At 51.9% G+C, this 15,741-nt stretch overlaps 2 protein-coding genes across 5 annotated transcripts in view; one reads left to right on the top strand and one right to left on the bottom strand.

Moving 5' to 3' along the window:
• LOC138832617 (disco-interacting protein 2 homolog A-like) overlaps positions 1-13,461 on the bottom strand; it is a 93,096-nt gene extending 79,635 nt beyond the window's left edge. For all 4 annotated transcript variants that reach the window (XM_070030900.1, XM_070030901.1, XM_070030903.1 and 1 more), the window contains exon 1: positions 13,347-13,461. In XM_070030900.1, coding sequence (XP_069887001.1) covers positions 13,347-13,437 — 91 coding nt within the window. In that variant the 5' untranslated portion in view covers positions 13,438-13,461. The remainder of the gene's footprint in view (positions 1-13,346) is intronic.
• Positions 13,436-15,741, top strand: LOC138831915 (uncharacterized). Its single transcript, XM_070028921.1, has 2 exons — positions 13,436-13,552; positions 14,344-15,741. The coding sequence occupies exons 1-2, from the start codon at positions 13,436-13,438 to the stop codon at positions 15,739-15,741; spliced, it is 1,515 nt and encodes a 504-aa protein (XP_069885022.1).

Below are 15,741 nucleotides of genomic sequence, written 5' to 3'. Positions count from 1 at the left end.
CCTGCATTTTTCTGGCTACCTGGAGATGGAGTCTCACAGACATTTTTTCCAGGTTGGCTTCAAACCACAATCCTCCAGGTCCTTAGCCTTTGGAGTGGTGAGGATCACAGGTGTGAGCCACTGGGACCTCACTTGATTTCTGGCCTTAACTGTTTCCTTCTATTAGGGAAGCAGAAATTAAAAACATCATGCAATACTACAATATAACTATTAGAAAGGTTAAAACTTTTCAAAACTCTGACAAAATCAAGAGCTGATACATGTTAGGGAGCAATAAGACTCCTATTTCTTGCTAGAGGGTGTGCAAAATGGCATAGCCACTCTAGAAAACAACCTAGAAGGTTTCTTTTTATAACGCTAAACATGTAACAGCAGTCTTGGCTATCTGCCTTAAATAGATTTATGTTCAAATAAAAACCCACATGCAGATGGCAATAGTATTTTCATTCACAATTGCTCCAAACTGAAAATAGCCCAGACAGAACATAGTGTAATTATGTCATAGAAAACAACTCAGAAAAAAGAAGGAATGGACCAGATTTGTGAAAAGTGTAGTAAGTCTCAAAGACATTACACTGAGTTAAAGAAACTGTTCTCAAAGAAACTGTTCTCAAAAGATGGCATACTGTATGATCCCATTTTGACAGTCTTGAAAAGACAAAATGGTAAGGACAGGGAACATGTCAGTAGTTACAGGGAACATGTCAGGGTGGCAGGGAACATGTCAGTAGTTACAGGGAACATGTCTGTAGTTACAGGGAACATGCCAGTAGTTACAGAGAACATTGGAGCTTGAGTGGTGCAATCAGTTAGCACACGGTACTTATAAGGATTACAGGGAACAAGTCTGTCAGGGTGGCAGGGAACATGTTAGGATTGTAGAGAACATGCCAATGGTTGCAGAAAACTTGTCAAAGTTGGAGCTAGGAAGCAATGGCTGCAAAGGAAGGGCATAAGGAATATTCTGGGATAACTGCTGTACTATACTTTTACTATAATGGCAGTTACATAAATCCACCCATGTGTTAGAATTCACAAGAATACACATCAAAAGAAAAATCTAGCCTGGCACTGATAGCTCACACCTGCAATCCTAGCTACTCAGGCAGCTGAGATCTGAGGATCTTTTTTTTGGAGCGGGGAGGGGGTCCGATCGTGAGGCCTGAACTCTGGGCCTGGGCGCTGTCCCTCAGCTCTTCAGCTCAAGGCTAGCGCTCTACCACTTGAGCCACAGCGCCACTTCTGGCTTTTTTCTTTTTGCTTATGTGGTGCTGAGGAATCGAACCCAGGGCCTCTGGCATGCAAGGCAAGCGCTCTACCACTGAGCCACCTTCCCAGCCCGATCTGAGGATCTTGATTCAAATACAGCTCAGGGGGAAGTCTCTGAGATTTTTATCTTATTTCCATTAGCCATTAAAAAGCCAGAAATAGAGGAGTGGCTCAAGAGGTAGTGCACCAACATTGAGCAAAAAAGCCAAGTGAGGGGCTGGGAAGGTGGCTAAGTGGTAGAGTGCTTGCCTTGCATGCATGAGGCCCTGGGTTCGATTCCTCAGCACCTCATAAGCAAAAAGAAAAAAGCCGGAAGTGGCGCTGTGGCTCAAGTGGTAGAGCGCTAGCCTTGAGCTGAAGAGCTGAGGGACAGCGCCAAGACCTAGAGTTCAGGCCATGACCAGACCCCAAAAAAATTTTTTAATGAAAAAAAAAATGGTCCCCCATAGCTTAAAAGGACTTCAGGAAGGCAGCAACCAGGTAACACCACACAAACCAAGGGTAGCCAAGAACAGAGTGCCCCACCGGCACAGGAAGACAGGAGCCAGCCTGCAGACCCCCTCCACACGGCTATCTCGAAGAGAACTATGGATAGGGTCATGGACCTCAGTGCTGGACACACCTACAATACTCATTCTAGGGAGCTGTCCTCTCCTTGTTCTTGCAGAAGCAGTTCAAGACACAACTGGATCCTGTTGTGGCTGTACAAGACCACTCAGGTTCCCAAAACCAGGGTCTCTGTGCTACCCCAGGCATGCATACCCACAACTGCTGCCAGACAGACAGTTCATATTAGAGGTACACCTCACCACTGCAAAACTCCAGGGCAGATTGCCATTATGAAACAGGCAAGGCAAGCCACCAGCCAGCGATGGAGAGTAACACGGAGGAAATCTGTGGAGATGGACTTTGTGCATTCAACAGTTGCTCATCCTATACTCTAAGCAGGTGCCAAGTCTTAAATTAAGTTTCTATATCCAAGTATCTTACTTATATAGAATTAATACACAAAGCCCTCTCGACTAAAGAGTTTAAGTTAGTTATGCTCAGGACTGAAGAATATACAATAGATAGTTAAATCTGGAGGTTTATTATTCTATTTTTGTATAAAAGCAGACTTTATAAATGTTGCTTTTATCTAAGAGTTTTTAAGAAGATACAGAAGATATACATTTATTACATTGAATACTCAGAGGAGGCATTCCATTTGTGGTGAAGGCAGAACTATGGGACTCAGACCAACTTCCCCTTTGAAACAACTAAAAAGACTGTGTTTAAGAAAGGGGAGGCTTTTTTGAGTATTTTACTTTTTCTTTTTAAAATCTAAAGACATTATAAAACAAAGAAAGAATAAGGGCAAATTTTTACCTAGAAGGGTCTGTTAAATGAAAAGTAACCACCAAATGCTTGAACTAAGCAGACTTGAACAGATTCGCCTGTGAGCTCACCGTGGAAAGGGACTCTGGGAAGTATCCAGTTGTCTGTTGTACATGTAAAGACCAGACTGTGGGTGCAAATGAAAAAGAAAGCAATTCTCACAGACGACATCCAACTGCAACCCACTTTCTCCACACAACCTCTCCTTCCTCTGTGTGTATCTAGCCTCCTTCTGCCAAAGTAAAGGTTAGCACTCTATGCACAAACATGGTATGATCTCGAGTGAAAAATCTTCCCCACAAGGGCTGGGAAGGTGGCTCAGTAGTAGAGTGCTTGCCTTGTATGCATGAGGCCCTGGATTCGATTCCTCAGCACCACATAAGCAAAAAGAAAAAAGCCGAAGTGGCGCTGTGGCTCAAGTGGTAAAGCGCTAGCCTTGAGCTGAAGAGCTGAGGGACAGCGCCCAGGTCCAGAGTTCAGACCCCATGACCAGATACTACCCCCCCAAAAAAAGACAAAAAAAAATCTTTTCCACATACTTGTGCCCTAGGGCTTCAACGGAAATAACTAGCAATATAAGACAGCAATAATCTACAGCAAGGGGGCTGGGAAGTGGCTCAGTGGTAGAGTGCTTGCCTTGCATGCATGAGGTCCTGGGTTCGATTCCTCAGCACCACATAAGCAGAAAAAGCTGGAAGTGGCACTGTGGCTCAAGTGGTAGAGCGCTAGCCTTGAGCTGAAGAGCTGAGGGACAGTGCCCAGGCCCAGAGTCCAGGGCCCAAAACGGACAAAAAAAAAAAATCTACAGCAAAAACATGAGAAATAATAGTAGAAGGGGCAGGGAAGGTGGCTCAGGGGTAGAGCACTTGCCTTGCATGCATGAGGTCCTGGGTTCGATTCCTCAGCACCACATAAGCAAAAAGAAAAAAGCCGGAAGTGGCGCTGTGGCTCAAGTGGTAGAGCGCTAGCCTTGAGCTGAAGAGCTGAAGGACAGCGCCAAGACCCAGAGTTCAGGCCCCACGACTGGACCCAAAAAAAAAAAAAAAAACGGAAATGAGAGTAGAAAGATAACACAAATAGAACTTTAAAAATGACCATGAATCAGTATGTTAAAGGAATTAAAAGGCAAGATTGTAAGTTTTAAAATATCAAAACATGTTAATTCTTAAGGACTGAAAAATACTGTATCTTAAATCTAGGAATTAGTTTAATGATGGATTTACAAGATCACCACTCAGAAACCAAAAAGATAACTGAGATAAGTTAAAGATAGCATAAGGCAATGCACAGATATTTGTGAACTTGGAGACTCAAAACTGCAAACATAATTTCCTTCTAAATAGATCTTTAGCTGGGCGCTGGTGGCTCACGCCTGTAATCCTAGCTAATCAGGAGGCTGAGATCTGAGGATCTCGGTTCAAAGCCAGCCCAGGCAGGAAAGACCCTGAGACTCCTATCTCCAATAAACCACCAGAAAACCGGAAGTGGCGCTGTAGCTCAAATGGTAGAGCACTCGCCTTCAGCTGAAGAGCTGAGGGACAGCGCCCAGCCCCGGAGTTCAAGCCCCACGACTGACAAAAAATAAATAAATAAATAAATAAATAGATCTTTAGAGTCAGTCTCAATAATCTGAATCAAAATTCTTGTTTTTTTCCAAGAAAACTGACAAGGCAATTCTAAGTTGCATATGGAAGCCCAAAAGGACCAAGGTTAGCTAAAGCAAACTTGAACAACATAATATGAAAAAGACAGACTTGCATGTGATATAGTACAGAATGGAAGGGTGCTGAAACAGCAGAAATGAGTTCCTAGCCTTTTCCACAAATGGTATGGATCAACAAAAACTCACACAGAACAGAAATGAAGATTCTTCTCACATCACACACAAAATTCATCTCTAGATGAGTTATACATCTCAGTGTAAAAGATAAAAGATCATACATAGCTTCTAAAAAACTCATATAGGAGATTATCTTTACGGCCATGAGACAAGGAAGGATCTCTTCAATAGTAAGGATCTCTTCAATAGTATACAAAGAGCATTGCTAACTCACTATAATTAATAATCCAAGAGGCGAAAAGGAGCTAACAATAAAAGCACTTGTCTCCTCTTAAGAAAGTCACAGAATTGCCGGGCGCTGGTGGCTCATGCCTGTAATCCTAGCTACTCAGGAGGCTGAGATCTGAGGATCGCGGTTCAAAGCCAGCCCGGGCAGGAGAGACCGTGAGACTCCTATCTCCAATAAACCACCAGAAAACCGGAAGTGGCGCTGTAGCTCAAGTGGTAGAGCGCTCGCCTTGAGCTGAAGAGCTGAGGGACAGTGCCCAGGCCCAGAGTTCAAGCCCCACGACCGACCAAAAAAAAAAAAAAAAAACAAGAAAGTCACAGAATTTAAAGTGGGTGGACACCTAACAAATTATAGATATGCAATGGCTACTATTAACAAATTACCATGAACTTGTAACTTACAAGTTAGACAAGAAATATAATCACAACCTTACTTATGTAACGGTAACCCCTCTGTATATCACCTTGACAATAAAATTTTTTTAAGAATATTCTTGGAGAGTAATGAGATTCTTCCATTAAAAACATGGTTCCTGGTAACAAATTAGTTATCAATTACATAAATGTATAACTGATAATAAACTTTTAAAAATATGAAATATCAGTTAATGGAAAAAAGCTTCTAAGCATTGCTTGATGAGCTAAAGCCACACTAGAGTACAATTTTTACTGGGCACAAACGATATGAACTTAGACTACTTTTGCAACTGGAGAAACTTACCATTATGGCACACCTTCCTTCAAATGAATTCTTCAGAGTGGTGTGAGCAGAAAAGTTGCTCTGGCTGGAGCAGGGTGGAGCTTGCCCACTGAGATCTCTTTCTCATGTAACTGTGGCACTTCCCTTAGGAGACTCAGTAGACTAGAAAACCAGTGCAACTCCTTCTTCACCTAGACCAACAATCCAGCTCTATGCCCACCCAGGACTCAGTTCAAAGGCTGCCCTGCACTCAGCTTCTTGTCTGCTAATCAGATGGTTCTCACTGCTAGGCTCTTTGCCCCACCTCCCAAAATCTAGACTGTGGTGGGCTTCTTTCAGCTTTGGAGGACCATCATCTTAACCCGACAGCTGATCGTGACTACAGACCCTCTCCACCCCAATGCGGATGCCCATGCTCTTGTGCACCCTTCAGTAGGGTTTTGATTCTGTTTCCTTTGAGCCTGGGTCTTTGAAGGTTTGTCTTACCCCCCATCAGCCTTTGCATCTTCTATTCAGAAAAAAATCGTGTTCACTTCTGTCACTTTGTGTAACAGTGATTTCCAAATTTCCGAATTTCTGCCTCCAGCCTAGCCCTTTCCAGAAAGTGCCAGACACATATATCTAAGTGTGTGTACAATCTGGATGGACAGGTAGAGCTTTGTTGGTTTTCTACACACCCATCAGATCTCCTACACATTCATGTTCTATGTTCCACATCTTTGTGGGTAACACCCCATCCTGTTACTTTTTTCAGAAACGCCAGTCGCCGTAGGCTCTCCTTTAAGGATCTTTTCATACAAGTCTTCTGACTACACATCTGGACATTCTCTCCATTCAACCACCTTGCCCTGCTGAGGATGCCACAAGTTTTTCAAACTAACTTTTCTGCCTCTAATTTCAGGCCCTTTAGGTCTACCTTCTACACACTGCCAGAATAATGTTTGTAAATCAAGAAAGAGAAAGAGAGTACATAGACTAATTACTGCCTAATACCTTAAAGAATTATTGGCTCTGTCATTAAGGAGACCTGTTCAAAGCACCAAAGATGCCTATCCCGGTAACTCTTCTTAATATTGGAAATTGGCCATTTGTTTTTAAGGTTTTATGAATTCTTGAATGTATGTGCATATTTCTATTTTCCCCATTTCATTCTCATGTACAAGAGTAAAATAGAAACCCATGTGTAAAACATTTTACTGGTACTTTTCTCTGCAGCAGAGTTACTTAAGTCAAAGCTCATACTTTGTGGTGTTGCCCAGTTCACAGACTACAGCCACACAGGATTATTTAGAGAGTAATTAATTACAAGTAAAGTGAATATTCAGTTCCCAAATCCTACTAGTCATAAGTGAAGTGTTAAATAGCCACATGTAGTTAACAACTACAATTCTGGACAGCCTAGAACATTCTAGCTCTACAGAAAGTGCCAGACTCCTTCTAGAGATGGCAGCTGCCAGCCCTTCCTCCTGGCCCACGCTTCTCTGGACACCTTGCTTGTCTGTCACATTCTTCTTGCTTTTGCACAAACAGGCTTTTCAAACAAAGTTCACAATGTCACTTCCTGTCAGTCCCGTTCACTCACAGGCCACCCATGACTGACCTGACTCTCCTCACTCCCAGCACACACATATAGCACCACAGCCACTGCCTGCTCACTGCTCACTCCCTTTCTAGACACATCTTGTGACACTGCCAATGTTGTCTCTCACTTCATAAGGCGGTGAGCCTCCTGCTTGGTCTATTGAACCTGTTGGGCAACAGAAAGACACACTGCATAGCTCCATTCACCTGGACAGGCATAGCAAAGTACACAGAGTGGAGTGAAACCAAAAAAAACAAATCACTTTTCACGTTTTATCAACTGGAAGCCCAAGGCCAAGGTGCCAGGAGGGCTGACTCTAGCAAGGACCCCCTTGGCTCGAGTGGCAGTCACATCTCACTCTGTCCTCGGTGCCTCTCTTCTGTGCACGCATGTCCCTGGCATCTCCTCTCACCAGTGCCTCTGTATGAGGGTCCCACCCTCTGGCCTCACGTTTGAGTCCTTAATTACCTCCGAGTTAAGGCAGCTACATGTGAACAAGGACATCCTTTGAATTTCAGAGACTCATTCTGAGGTCCTTTACTATAAATACTATAGAAAAGGTTCTTTAATCTGAAAAGGAGTAAAAATTCCTTTTCTACTATTTCCAAAATTGAATGCTTTAATCATGGTTAGTGGAGATGAAACCACAAGATTTCTATTATTTTCTTTTCTTTTTTTTTTTTTTGGGTCCGGTCATGGGGCCTGAACTCTGGGCCTGGGCGCTGTCCCTCAGCTCTTCAGCTCAAGGCTAGTGCTCTACCACTTGAGCCACAGCGCCACTTCCGGCTTTTTTCTTTTTGCTTATGTGGTGCTGAGGAATCGAACCCAGGGCCGCTGGCATTCAAGGCATGCACTCTACCACTGAGCCACCTTCCCAGCCCCTCTATTATTTTCTTATGGCAAATACAAAGTCACCATCCGAAAGGAACCCTTGGAATATAATGGTCCCCAGCCACTATCTCAAGAGCAAAGACACTTAATTCCCCTATAAAATGGGAAGGAGAGCTCTGGAGTTGACCCTCTGAGTGACGACTGGTAACAATACAATTAACATCTGCTTTAAACTGGTGTGTCTTTTTTATTTGCCAGTAGTATATAATTCCCTATACTTTTTCATAGAAAAGTGCAATACTGGGAATGTTAGATAATTTAAAGATATGCACATTAAACCACAGGAACGCTAGTCCTACTCAGAGGCAAGCTGCAATGCGAGCAAAATGATACAGTATGTACCTAACAGAGGAGATGGCCTGTGTGGGCCAGGGAGTACATACCTGGATGATCTCTGTACTTTTAATTCTGTTGTGAACCTAAGATGCTCAAACCAATAATCTGTAAAAATAGAAGACTAGCCGGGCGCTGGTGGCTCACGCCTGTAATCCTAGCTACTCAGGAGGCTGAGATCTGAGGATCGCGGTTCAAAGCCAGCCCGGGCAGGAGAGACCGTGAGACTCCTATCTCCAATAAACCACCAGAAAACAGGAAGTGGCGCTGTAGCTCAAGTGGTAGAGCGCTCGCCTTGAGCTGAAGAGCTGAGGGACAGCGCCCAGGCCCAGAGTTCAAGCCCCACGACCGACAAAAAAAAAAGAAAGAAAAAAATAGAAGACTAGTGACAGAATAGGTTTTCCCATTAACTTAACCTTATTTCATTTCTAAAAACAAAAACTGGCAAGAACTCCGAATGACAGGACAAGTGTCATAGGAAACGGGGTCATATTTTTTTTTTTTTTTTTTTGGTCCAGAAGTGGGGCCTGGGCGCTGTCCCTCAGGTCTTCAACTCAAGGCTAGTGCTCTACCACTTGAGCCTCAGCACCACTTCCGGCTTTTTTATTTTCTGCTTATGTGGTGCTGAGGAATCGAACCCAGGGCTTCATGCCTGCAAGGCAAGCGCTCTACCACTGAGCCACCTTCCCAGCCCGTAAACGGGGTCTTATTATGTAGCTCAAACCAGACTGGAACTCACTAGCCCATGCTCAAGGTCAGGATTACAGACCTGTACCACCACACTGGCCCAGAACATTTATATGGCACAAAACACAAAATAAGAAGCACAACAAGCATCTGTTGGCATGAAGGCTATGTCAGACTTTAAGAAATTAAAGACAGTGCTGGGCGCCAGTGGCTCACGCCTGTAATCCTAGCTACTCAGGAGGCTGAGATCTGAGGATCACGGTTCAAAGCCAGCCTGGGCAGGAAAGTCTGTGAAACTCTTATCTCCAATAAACCACTAGAAAACCGGAAGTGGTGCTGTAGCTCAAGTGGTAGAGCGCTCGCCTTGAGCTGAAGAGCTGAGGGACAGCGCTCAGGCCCAGAGTTCAAGCCCCACAACCAAAAAAAAAAAAAAAAAACGGAAAAAAGAAATTAAAGACAGAAAGCCAAAGCCAGGCGCCAGCGGCTCACACCTGTAATCCTAGCTACTCAGGAAGCTGAGATCTGAGGATTGCAGTTCAAAGCCAGCCCAGGCAGGAAAGTCCGTGAGACTCTTCTCCAATAAACCACCAGAAGACCGGAAGTGGTGCTGTGGCTCAAGTGGTAGAGCACTTGAGTTGAAGAGCTCAGGGACAGCGTGCAGGCCCAGAGTTAAAGCCCCACAACTGAATTAAAAAAAAAAAAAAAAAAAAAAAGACAAAGCAAAAGCTTTTTTTTTGTAAAAGAGATTAGTACATATACATATAAAAATATACAAACTTTAAACCTCTTTTCATTTGACTCCATCCAGAATGAAGTCAGAATGCAGGGGGGAAAAAAAATCAACCCAAATTAAAGCTGTAGAATTGACTTATTAATCAGAATAAAGAAGCAGGAGCAGGATACAAGTAGCCTATTGTATGGGAATTTCCTTTCTAACTCACTGCAGGCCAATAAAACAAAGAACAAATCACACACGTCAATGTTACCAGTTCAGAAGGGATGACCTCAAAAACTACAGGACTGGTATGCCAGATCCAGCTGTGGGGTGGGCCCAAGACATTGTGCCAAACCAGCTGTGGGATGGGACCAAGGAATTTGTCCAAGTAACAGGTATAATACAAAACTTTAGAAATTTATTTTTTTAAATCAAGACTATCCTAATAATTTTACTTTCATCCATAAACTTTCTACTTTTTTTCTCTCTCTCCCCCCCTCCCTTCTTTTTACCTTTCCTTTCCCTTTTTTTCCTGGTGGTATTGAGGTTTGATCTCGGGGTCATGCTAGACAAGCACTCTACTATTTGGTCCATGCCCCCAGTCCTTTTTGTTTTAGCTTATTTTTCAGATGGAGTCATGCATTTTGGCCAAGACCAGACTCCAACAATGCTCTTCCGACCTCTACCTCCAGAGTACCTAGGATAATAAAAGTCAATGACTTCACCTACCCTGTATTCCGAAGTAAAGTATCACTAACATTTTTGCCCCAGGCTGGCTTCAAACAGCAATCTTCTCAACTTCACGTCCTGTGAAGCTGGGATTACAGGCATATAGCACCTTACAGGGCCCTAACCTGCTTTCAGAAGCCCTATGTATGAATTCTGTATATGCTCATGGTTGAGGGTATCTAAGAAAAATAAAGTTCTATTTAGCTGCCCTTTCTTCTTCATCTTAATTTGAAGGAACCCTCAATTAAAAAGGGTGAATCAGGCATAAAGTTAAGGAGCAAGAAAATAGCTATTCCTTATTATCCTCTTGGAAATCCATTACCAAACTTAAGCAAACCTGTCCTATGGAAGGAAATCAGCACATTCTTAGACCAGAAGCTTCCACAAGGACCAGCCCTAAGTACAATGAGAATCAAAGATATTGAAAAAGAAACTAAGTAATGAAAAAGACATATGGAGGTATAGTACAGCAGAGGAGAGGTTCTATCTGGGAGGATGTTGGGAGAGGGGAGGGCCAGGTAGGGAGGGGAAGGTGGGTGAGCAAGGGGAGGCTTTCCAGACTGTCAAGATGCCAAGCACTACCTGTGTCCACACAGACCTTGACTGTGTCACAGTCCTCCTGTTTCCCCTAACCTACCTAGCAGTAGCAACTCCAATTTTCAAACTCTCATTCAGACAAATGTGTTCTTTTTTATAGTACTGGAGTTTGATCTCAGTACCTTGCATTCTACCATTTGAGTCACATCCCCAACACAGGCATTATTCTTTTTCATTTTTTGTGCCAGTTCTAAGGTTTGGACTTAGAGCCTAGGTATCCCCGCAGCTTCCTCCTGCTCAAGGCTAGCACTCTACCACTGGGGCCAGAGTTCCACTGCTGACTTTTTGAGGATAGTTTATTGGAGGTAAGATTCTCATGGACTTTGCTGCTCAGGCTGGCTTCAAACAATGATCCTCAGAGTTCAGCCTCCTGAGTAGCTAGGATTACAGGTGTGAGTCACCGGCGCCCAGCTTAAACATTATTCTTCCCAGCTTAGACAGTATTCTTAACCAGAAGTTTATCCTTTCACTCCTAAAGGTGGGAAGGAGAGTCCCAACTCCAGGAGCTCCATTTCTACAGCTACTGCCTGATCAAAACACAAAAATAACAATGAGAAGGCTGGGTGCAATGGCCCATGCCTTCATAAACCCAGCTACATAGGGAAGTGGCAGTTGAGAGGATTCTGTTTGAGACCAACAAGGGGAGGAGGAGGGGAGGAGTACCCCATCTCAAATGAAAGCTGAGCACGGTGGTACATACCTGTTATCACAGCTACCTAGGATAGGGTAGTGGTTCACGCCAGGCAGGAATAAAGCCAAGACCTTACCCCAAGAATACAGAATACTTAAAGCAAAAAAAGGGCTTAGAGTGTGGCTCAAGTGGTAAAATGTGTATCTAGTAAGCACAAGGTCTGGAGTCTAACCCTAAGTACTATCAAAGAATAGCCGGGCGCTGGTGGCTCACGCCTGTAATCCTAGCTACTCAGGAGGCTGAGATCTGAAGATCGCAGTTCAAAGCCAGCCTGGGCAGGAAAGACCGTGAGACTCCTATCTCCAATAAACCACCAGAAAACCGGAAGTGGCGCTGTAGCTCAAGTGGTAGAGTGCTCGCCTTGAGCTGAAGAGCTGAGGGACAGCGCCCAGGCCCAGAGTTCAAGCCCCAGGACCGACACAAAAAAAAAAAAAAAAAAAGGGAAAATGACAGAACATTTCATTTTGGTTGTTTGAAGACTGTTTCATTAGTAATGCATTCCTTTAATTTACAAATTCAGTATTTTTCTTTTTTCAAAGCATTTTCACACACTATCGAGAACCCTGGAATGTCAATAAGGCTCCTGTTCACATTTTATCCCTGACGGAACCCAAGTTTGGAGAGGTCATAATCTAGTGGAGATTTTGAGACACTTGCTAGATGCCAGTCACTGTGGGACAATGCCCGTCTGTCGTTGTCTGCCGCAGACACAGTCCCTATCACTAGGCATCTCCAGCGGGGGGGGGGGGGGGGGGGGGGGTCCTGGCCAGCAGCAACATCAACAGAAACTGCAGGCACTCCGGAAGCAGTCCCGGCATACATCTGCCAAGAAATCACTGCCCTATTTTGACCAAAAGAACCGTGTCAGGCCAGGTTTCCTGAGTCCCGAGCTGCTGTCCGACTCGGCAGCCTGTTACCCTTACTCACGGAAGCCCCCTGCCCGTCTCTAAATGACAGGGCACCCCTACTCAACAGCCAAGACACGCTTACAGAACAGAAACTTCGTTCTCTGACGTACTCGTTGCACAAATTAAGCGGGAATTTTGGGGACTCGCTTTAGTCAGCTGCCAACACCGGAGCTGAAGAAACACTGCGTACGCGGGCGCTGGCCGGACACGGCGGCCTCCCTGCGAGGCGGCGCCCCGCCGGCAGCCCCAGCACACACTCCCGAAGAAGCACCTGGCCGCCTCGAACCGTCGAGAAGTTTCCCGCGGCACAGAAGGTTCAAGGCTGTGCACGAATTCAGATGGGCTGCAAGTGGCTGCTCTGAGCGCAGGCCTCGGGCGGCCTCCGGCCTCCCGTCCGGCGCGGCCCGGCCGCTCCCCGCGCTCGCCGCCCAGCCCGGCCGGCGTCCCGGGGGAACCGAGCCCACCAACGCGGACAGGAAGGCGCCGCGCCCCGGGAGACGCCGGCGCCCGTCCCGGGTGCGGCCGCGCCGCCGAGCCGGCCGCCGGGCCCGGCGTTCTCCACAGACCGCCGCGGCCGAGTTCCTTTCCCTCCAGCTGGGCGGCGGCGCCTCCCAGGCCGGGAAGGGCGGCGGCGGCCGGGCCGGGCCTGCAGCCCGCTGCGCGGGCGGACGGAGGCCGCGGGCCCCAGGAGGCGCCGGCCGCCGCGGAGCCCCCGCCCCGGTGCCCGCCGCAGCCGGGGCCCGCCCGCCGGCACGCCGCCCGCGGGGCCGCGCTGGCGGGGCCCCCGGCCCCGGCTCACCTTCCGACAGCTCCAGCTCCAGCTCCGCCAGGCCCTCTCGCACCTCGGCGGGCAGCGGCGCCGCCTCCAGCGGGCACCCGCGGTCAGCCATGGCCGGCGACTCCCAGGACTCCGGGGCTCCCCGCCGCCGGCCGCCTCGCAGCAGCGCCCAGAGCCGGCGCGGGCGCGAGCGCGGGCCCGGGCGGCTCCTCAGCGCGCCGCCCCCCGCGCGTCCCCGCCCTCCCCGGCTCCTCAGCGCGCCGCCCCCCGCGCGTCCCCGCCCTCCCCGGCTCCTCAGCGCGCCGCCCCCCGCGCGTCCCCGCCCTCCCCGGCTCCTCAGCGCCCCCCCCCCCGCGCGTCCCCGCCCTCCCCGGCTCCTCAGCGCGCCGCCCCCCCCCCCCGCGCGTCCCCGCCCTCCCCCCCGCGCGCCCCCCCCCGCGCGTCCCCGCCCTCCCCGGCTCCTCAGCGCCCCTCCCCCCCCGCGCGTCCCCGCCCACCCCGGCTCCTCAGCGCCCCTCCCCCCCGCGCGTCCCCGCCCTCCCCGGCTCCTCAGCGCGCCGCCCCCCGCGCGTCCCCGCCCTCCCCCGCGCGCGTCCCCGCCCTCCCCGGCTCCTCAGCGCCCCTCCCCCCCGCGCGTCCCCGCCCTCCCCGGCTCCTCAGCGCGCCGCCCCCCGCGCGTCCCCGCCCTCCCCCGCGCGCGTCCCCGCCCTCCCCGGCTCCTCAGCGCGCCGCCCCCCCGCGTCCCCGCCCTCCCCGGCTCCTCAGCGCACCGCCCCCCGCGCGTCCCCGCCCTCCCCGGCTCCTCAGCGCGCCGCCCCCCGCGCGTCCCCGCCCTCCCCGGCTCCTCAGCGCGCCGCCCCCCGCGTCCCCGCCCTCCCCGGCTCCTCAGCGCGCCGCCCCCCGCGCGTCCCCGCCCACCCCGGCTCCTCAGCGCGCCGCCCCCCCGCGCGTCCCCGCCCTCCCCGGCTCCTCAGCGCGCCGCCCCCCCCCCGCGTCCCCGCCCTCCCCGGCTCCTCAGCGCCCCCCCCCCCGCGCGTCCCCGCCCACCCTGGCTCTCGCGGGCACGAGCGGAGGCGGCGCAGGGGGAGCGGCGCGCGTGCGCGTTGGGCGCGCGGCCGCGCAGGCGCCGGCCCGGTGGTCTGGGACTCGCCGCGTTCCCGACGGCCAGCGTTTCCCAGGACGGCCGCTGTCCGGGGCTCCCGGGAACGACGGGCTCACAGCCGGGACGGAGGCGGCGCCCGGGCCCCGAGAACCGACCCTCGCGGTTCTCCCGGCTCGGAAGCGGGAAGCGGCCCTGGCTGGTGCCGGGACTCGAACCCCGGTCGAGGTCGGCGCCCGGACGCCGCGGCCGGAGGCGCTGACCCCGACGGCGACGGCTCCGCAGACTCCGGCGAGGCCTTCGGCCTGTGCACGCAGCCTTCCGCCCTCCCGGCTCGGCCCGCGGGGCCCCGGCCCCGGCCCCGCGTCCGCCTCCCCCGTGTCCCCGGCCCCGGCCCCGCGTCCGCCTCCCCCGTGCCCCCGGCCCCGGCCCCGCGTCCGCCTCCCCCGGCCCCGGCCCCGCGTCCGCCTCCCCCGTGGCCCCGGCCCCGCGTCCGCCTCCCCCGTGTCCCCGGCCCCGCGTCCCGCCTCCCCCGTGCCCCCGGCCCCCGCGTCCGCCTCCCCCGTGCCCCCGGCCCCCGCGTCCGCCTCCCCCGTGCCCCCGGCCCCCGCGTCCCGCCAGCCCCGTGCCCCCGGCCCCCGCGTCCGCCTCCCCCGTGCCCCCGGCCCCGCGTCCGCCTCCCCCGTGCCCCCGGCCCCGCGTCCGCCTCCCCCGTGTCCCCGGCCCCGCGTCCGCCTCCCCCGTGCCCCCGGCCCCCGCGTCCCGCCAGCCCCGTGCCCCCGGCCCCCGCGTCCGCCTCCCCCGTGCCCCCGGCCCCGCGTCCGCCTCCCCCGTGCCCCCGGCCCCGCGTCCGCCTCCCCCGTGTCCCCGGCCCCGCGTCCGCCTCCCCCGTGCCCCCGGCCCCGCGTCCGCCTCCCCCGTGTCCCCGGCCCCGCGTCCGCCTCCCCCGTGCCCCCGGCCCCGCGTCCCGCCAGCCCCGTGTCCCCGGCCCCGCGTCCCGCCTCCCCCGTGCCCCCGGCCCCCGCGTCCCGCCAGCCCCGTGCCCCCGGCCCCGCGTCCCGCCAGCCCCGTGCCCCCGGCCCCCGCGTCCCGCCTCCCCCGTGCCCCCGGCCCCCGCGTCCCGCCAGCCCCGTGCCCCCGGCCCCCGCGTCCCGCCAGCCCCGTGCCCCCGGCCCCCGCGTCCGCCTCCCCCAGGCCCCGCGTCTGTCTCCGGACCCCTCCGCCTCCTCCACTCGGATAACACTCCCCGGGCCCGATATAGGGCCTCGATGGGGCCTGAGCAGGCGAGCGCGAGGCGGGCGGTGCGGCCACCCATGA

The sequence above is a fragment of the Dipodomys merriami genome, unplaced genomic scaffold (genome assembly GCF_024711535.1).
Source record: "Dipodomys merriami isolate MVZ:Mamm:240054 unplaced genomic scaffold, mDipMer1.0.p SCAF_2, whole genome shotgun sequence".
NCBI lineage: Eukaryota > Metazoa > Chordata > Mammalia > Rodentia > Heteromyidae > Dipodomys > Dipodomys merriami.
This window is presented reverse-complemented; position numbering and strand designations above follow the sequence as displayed.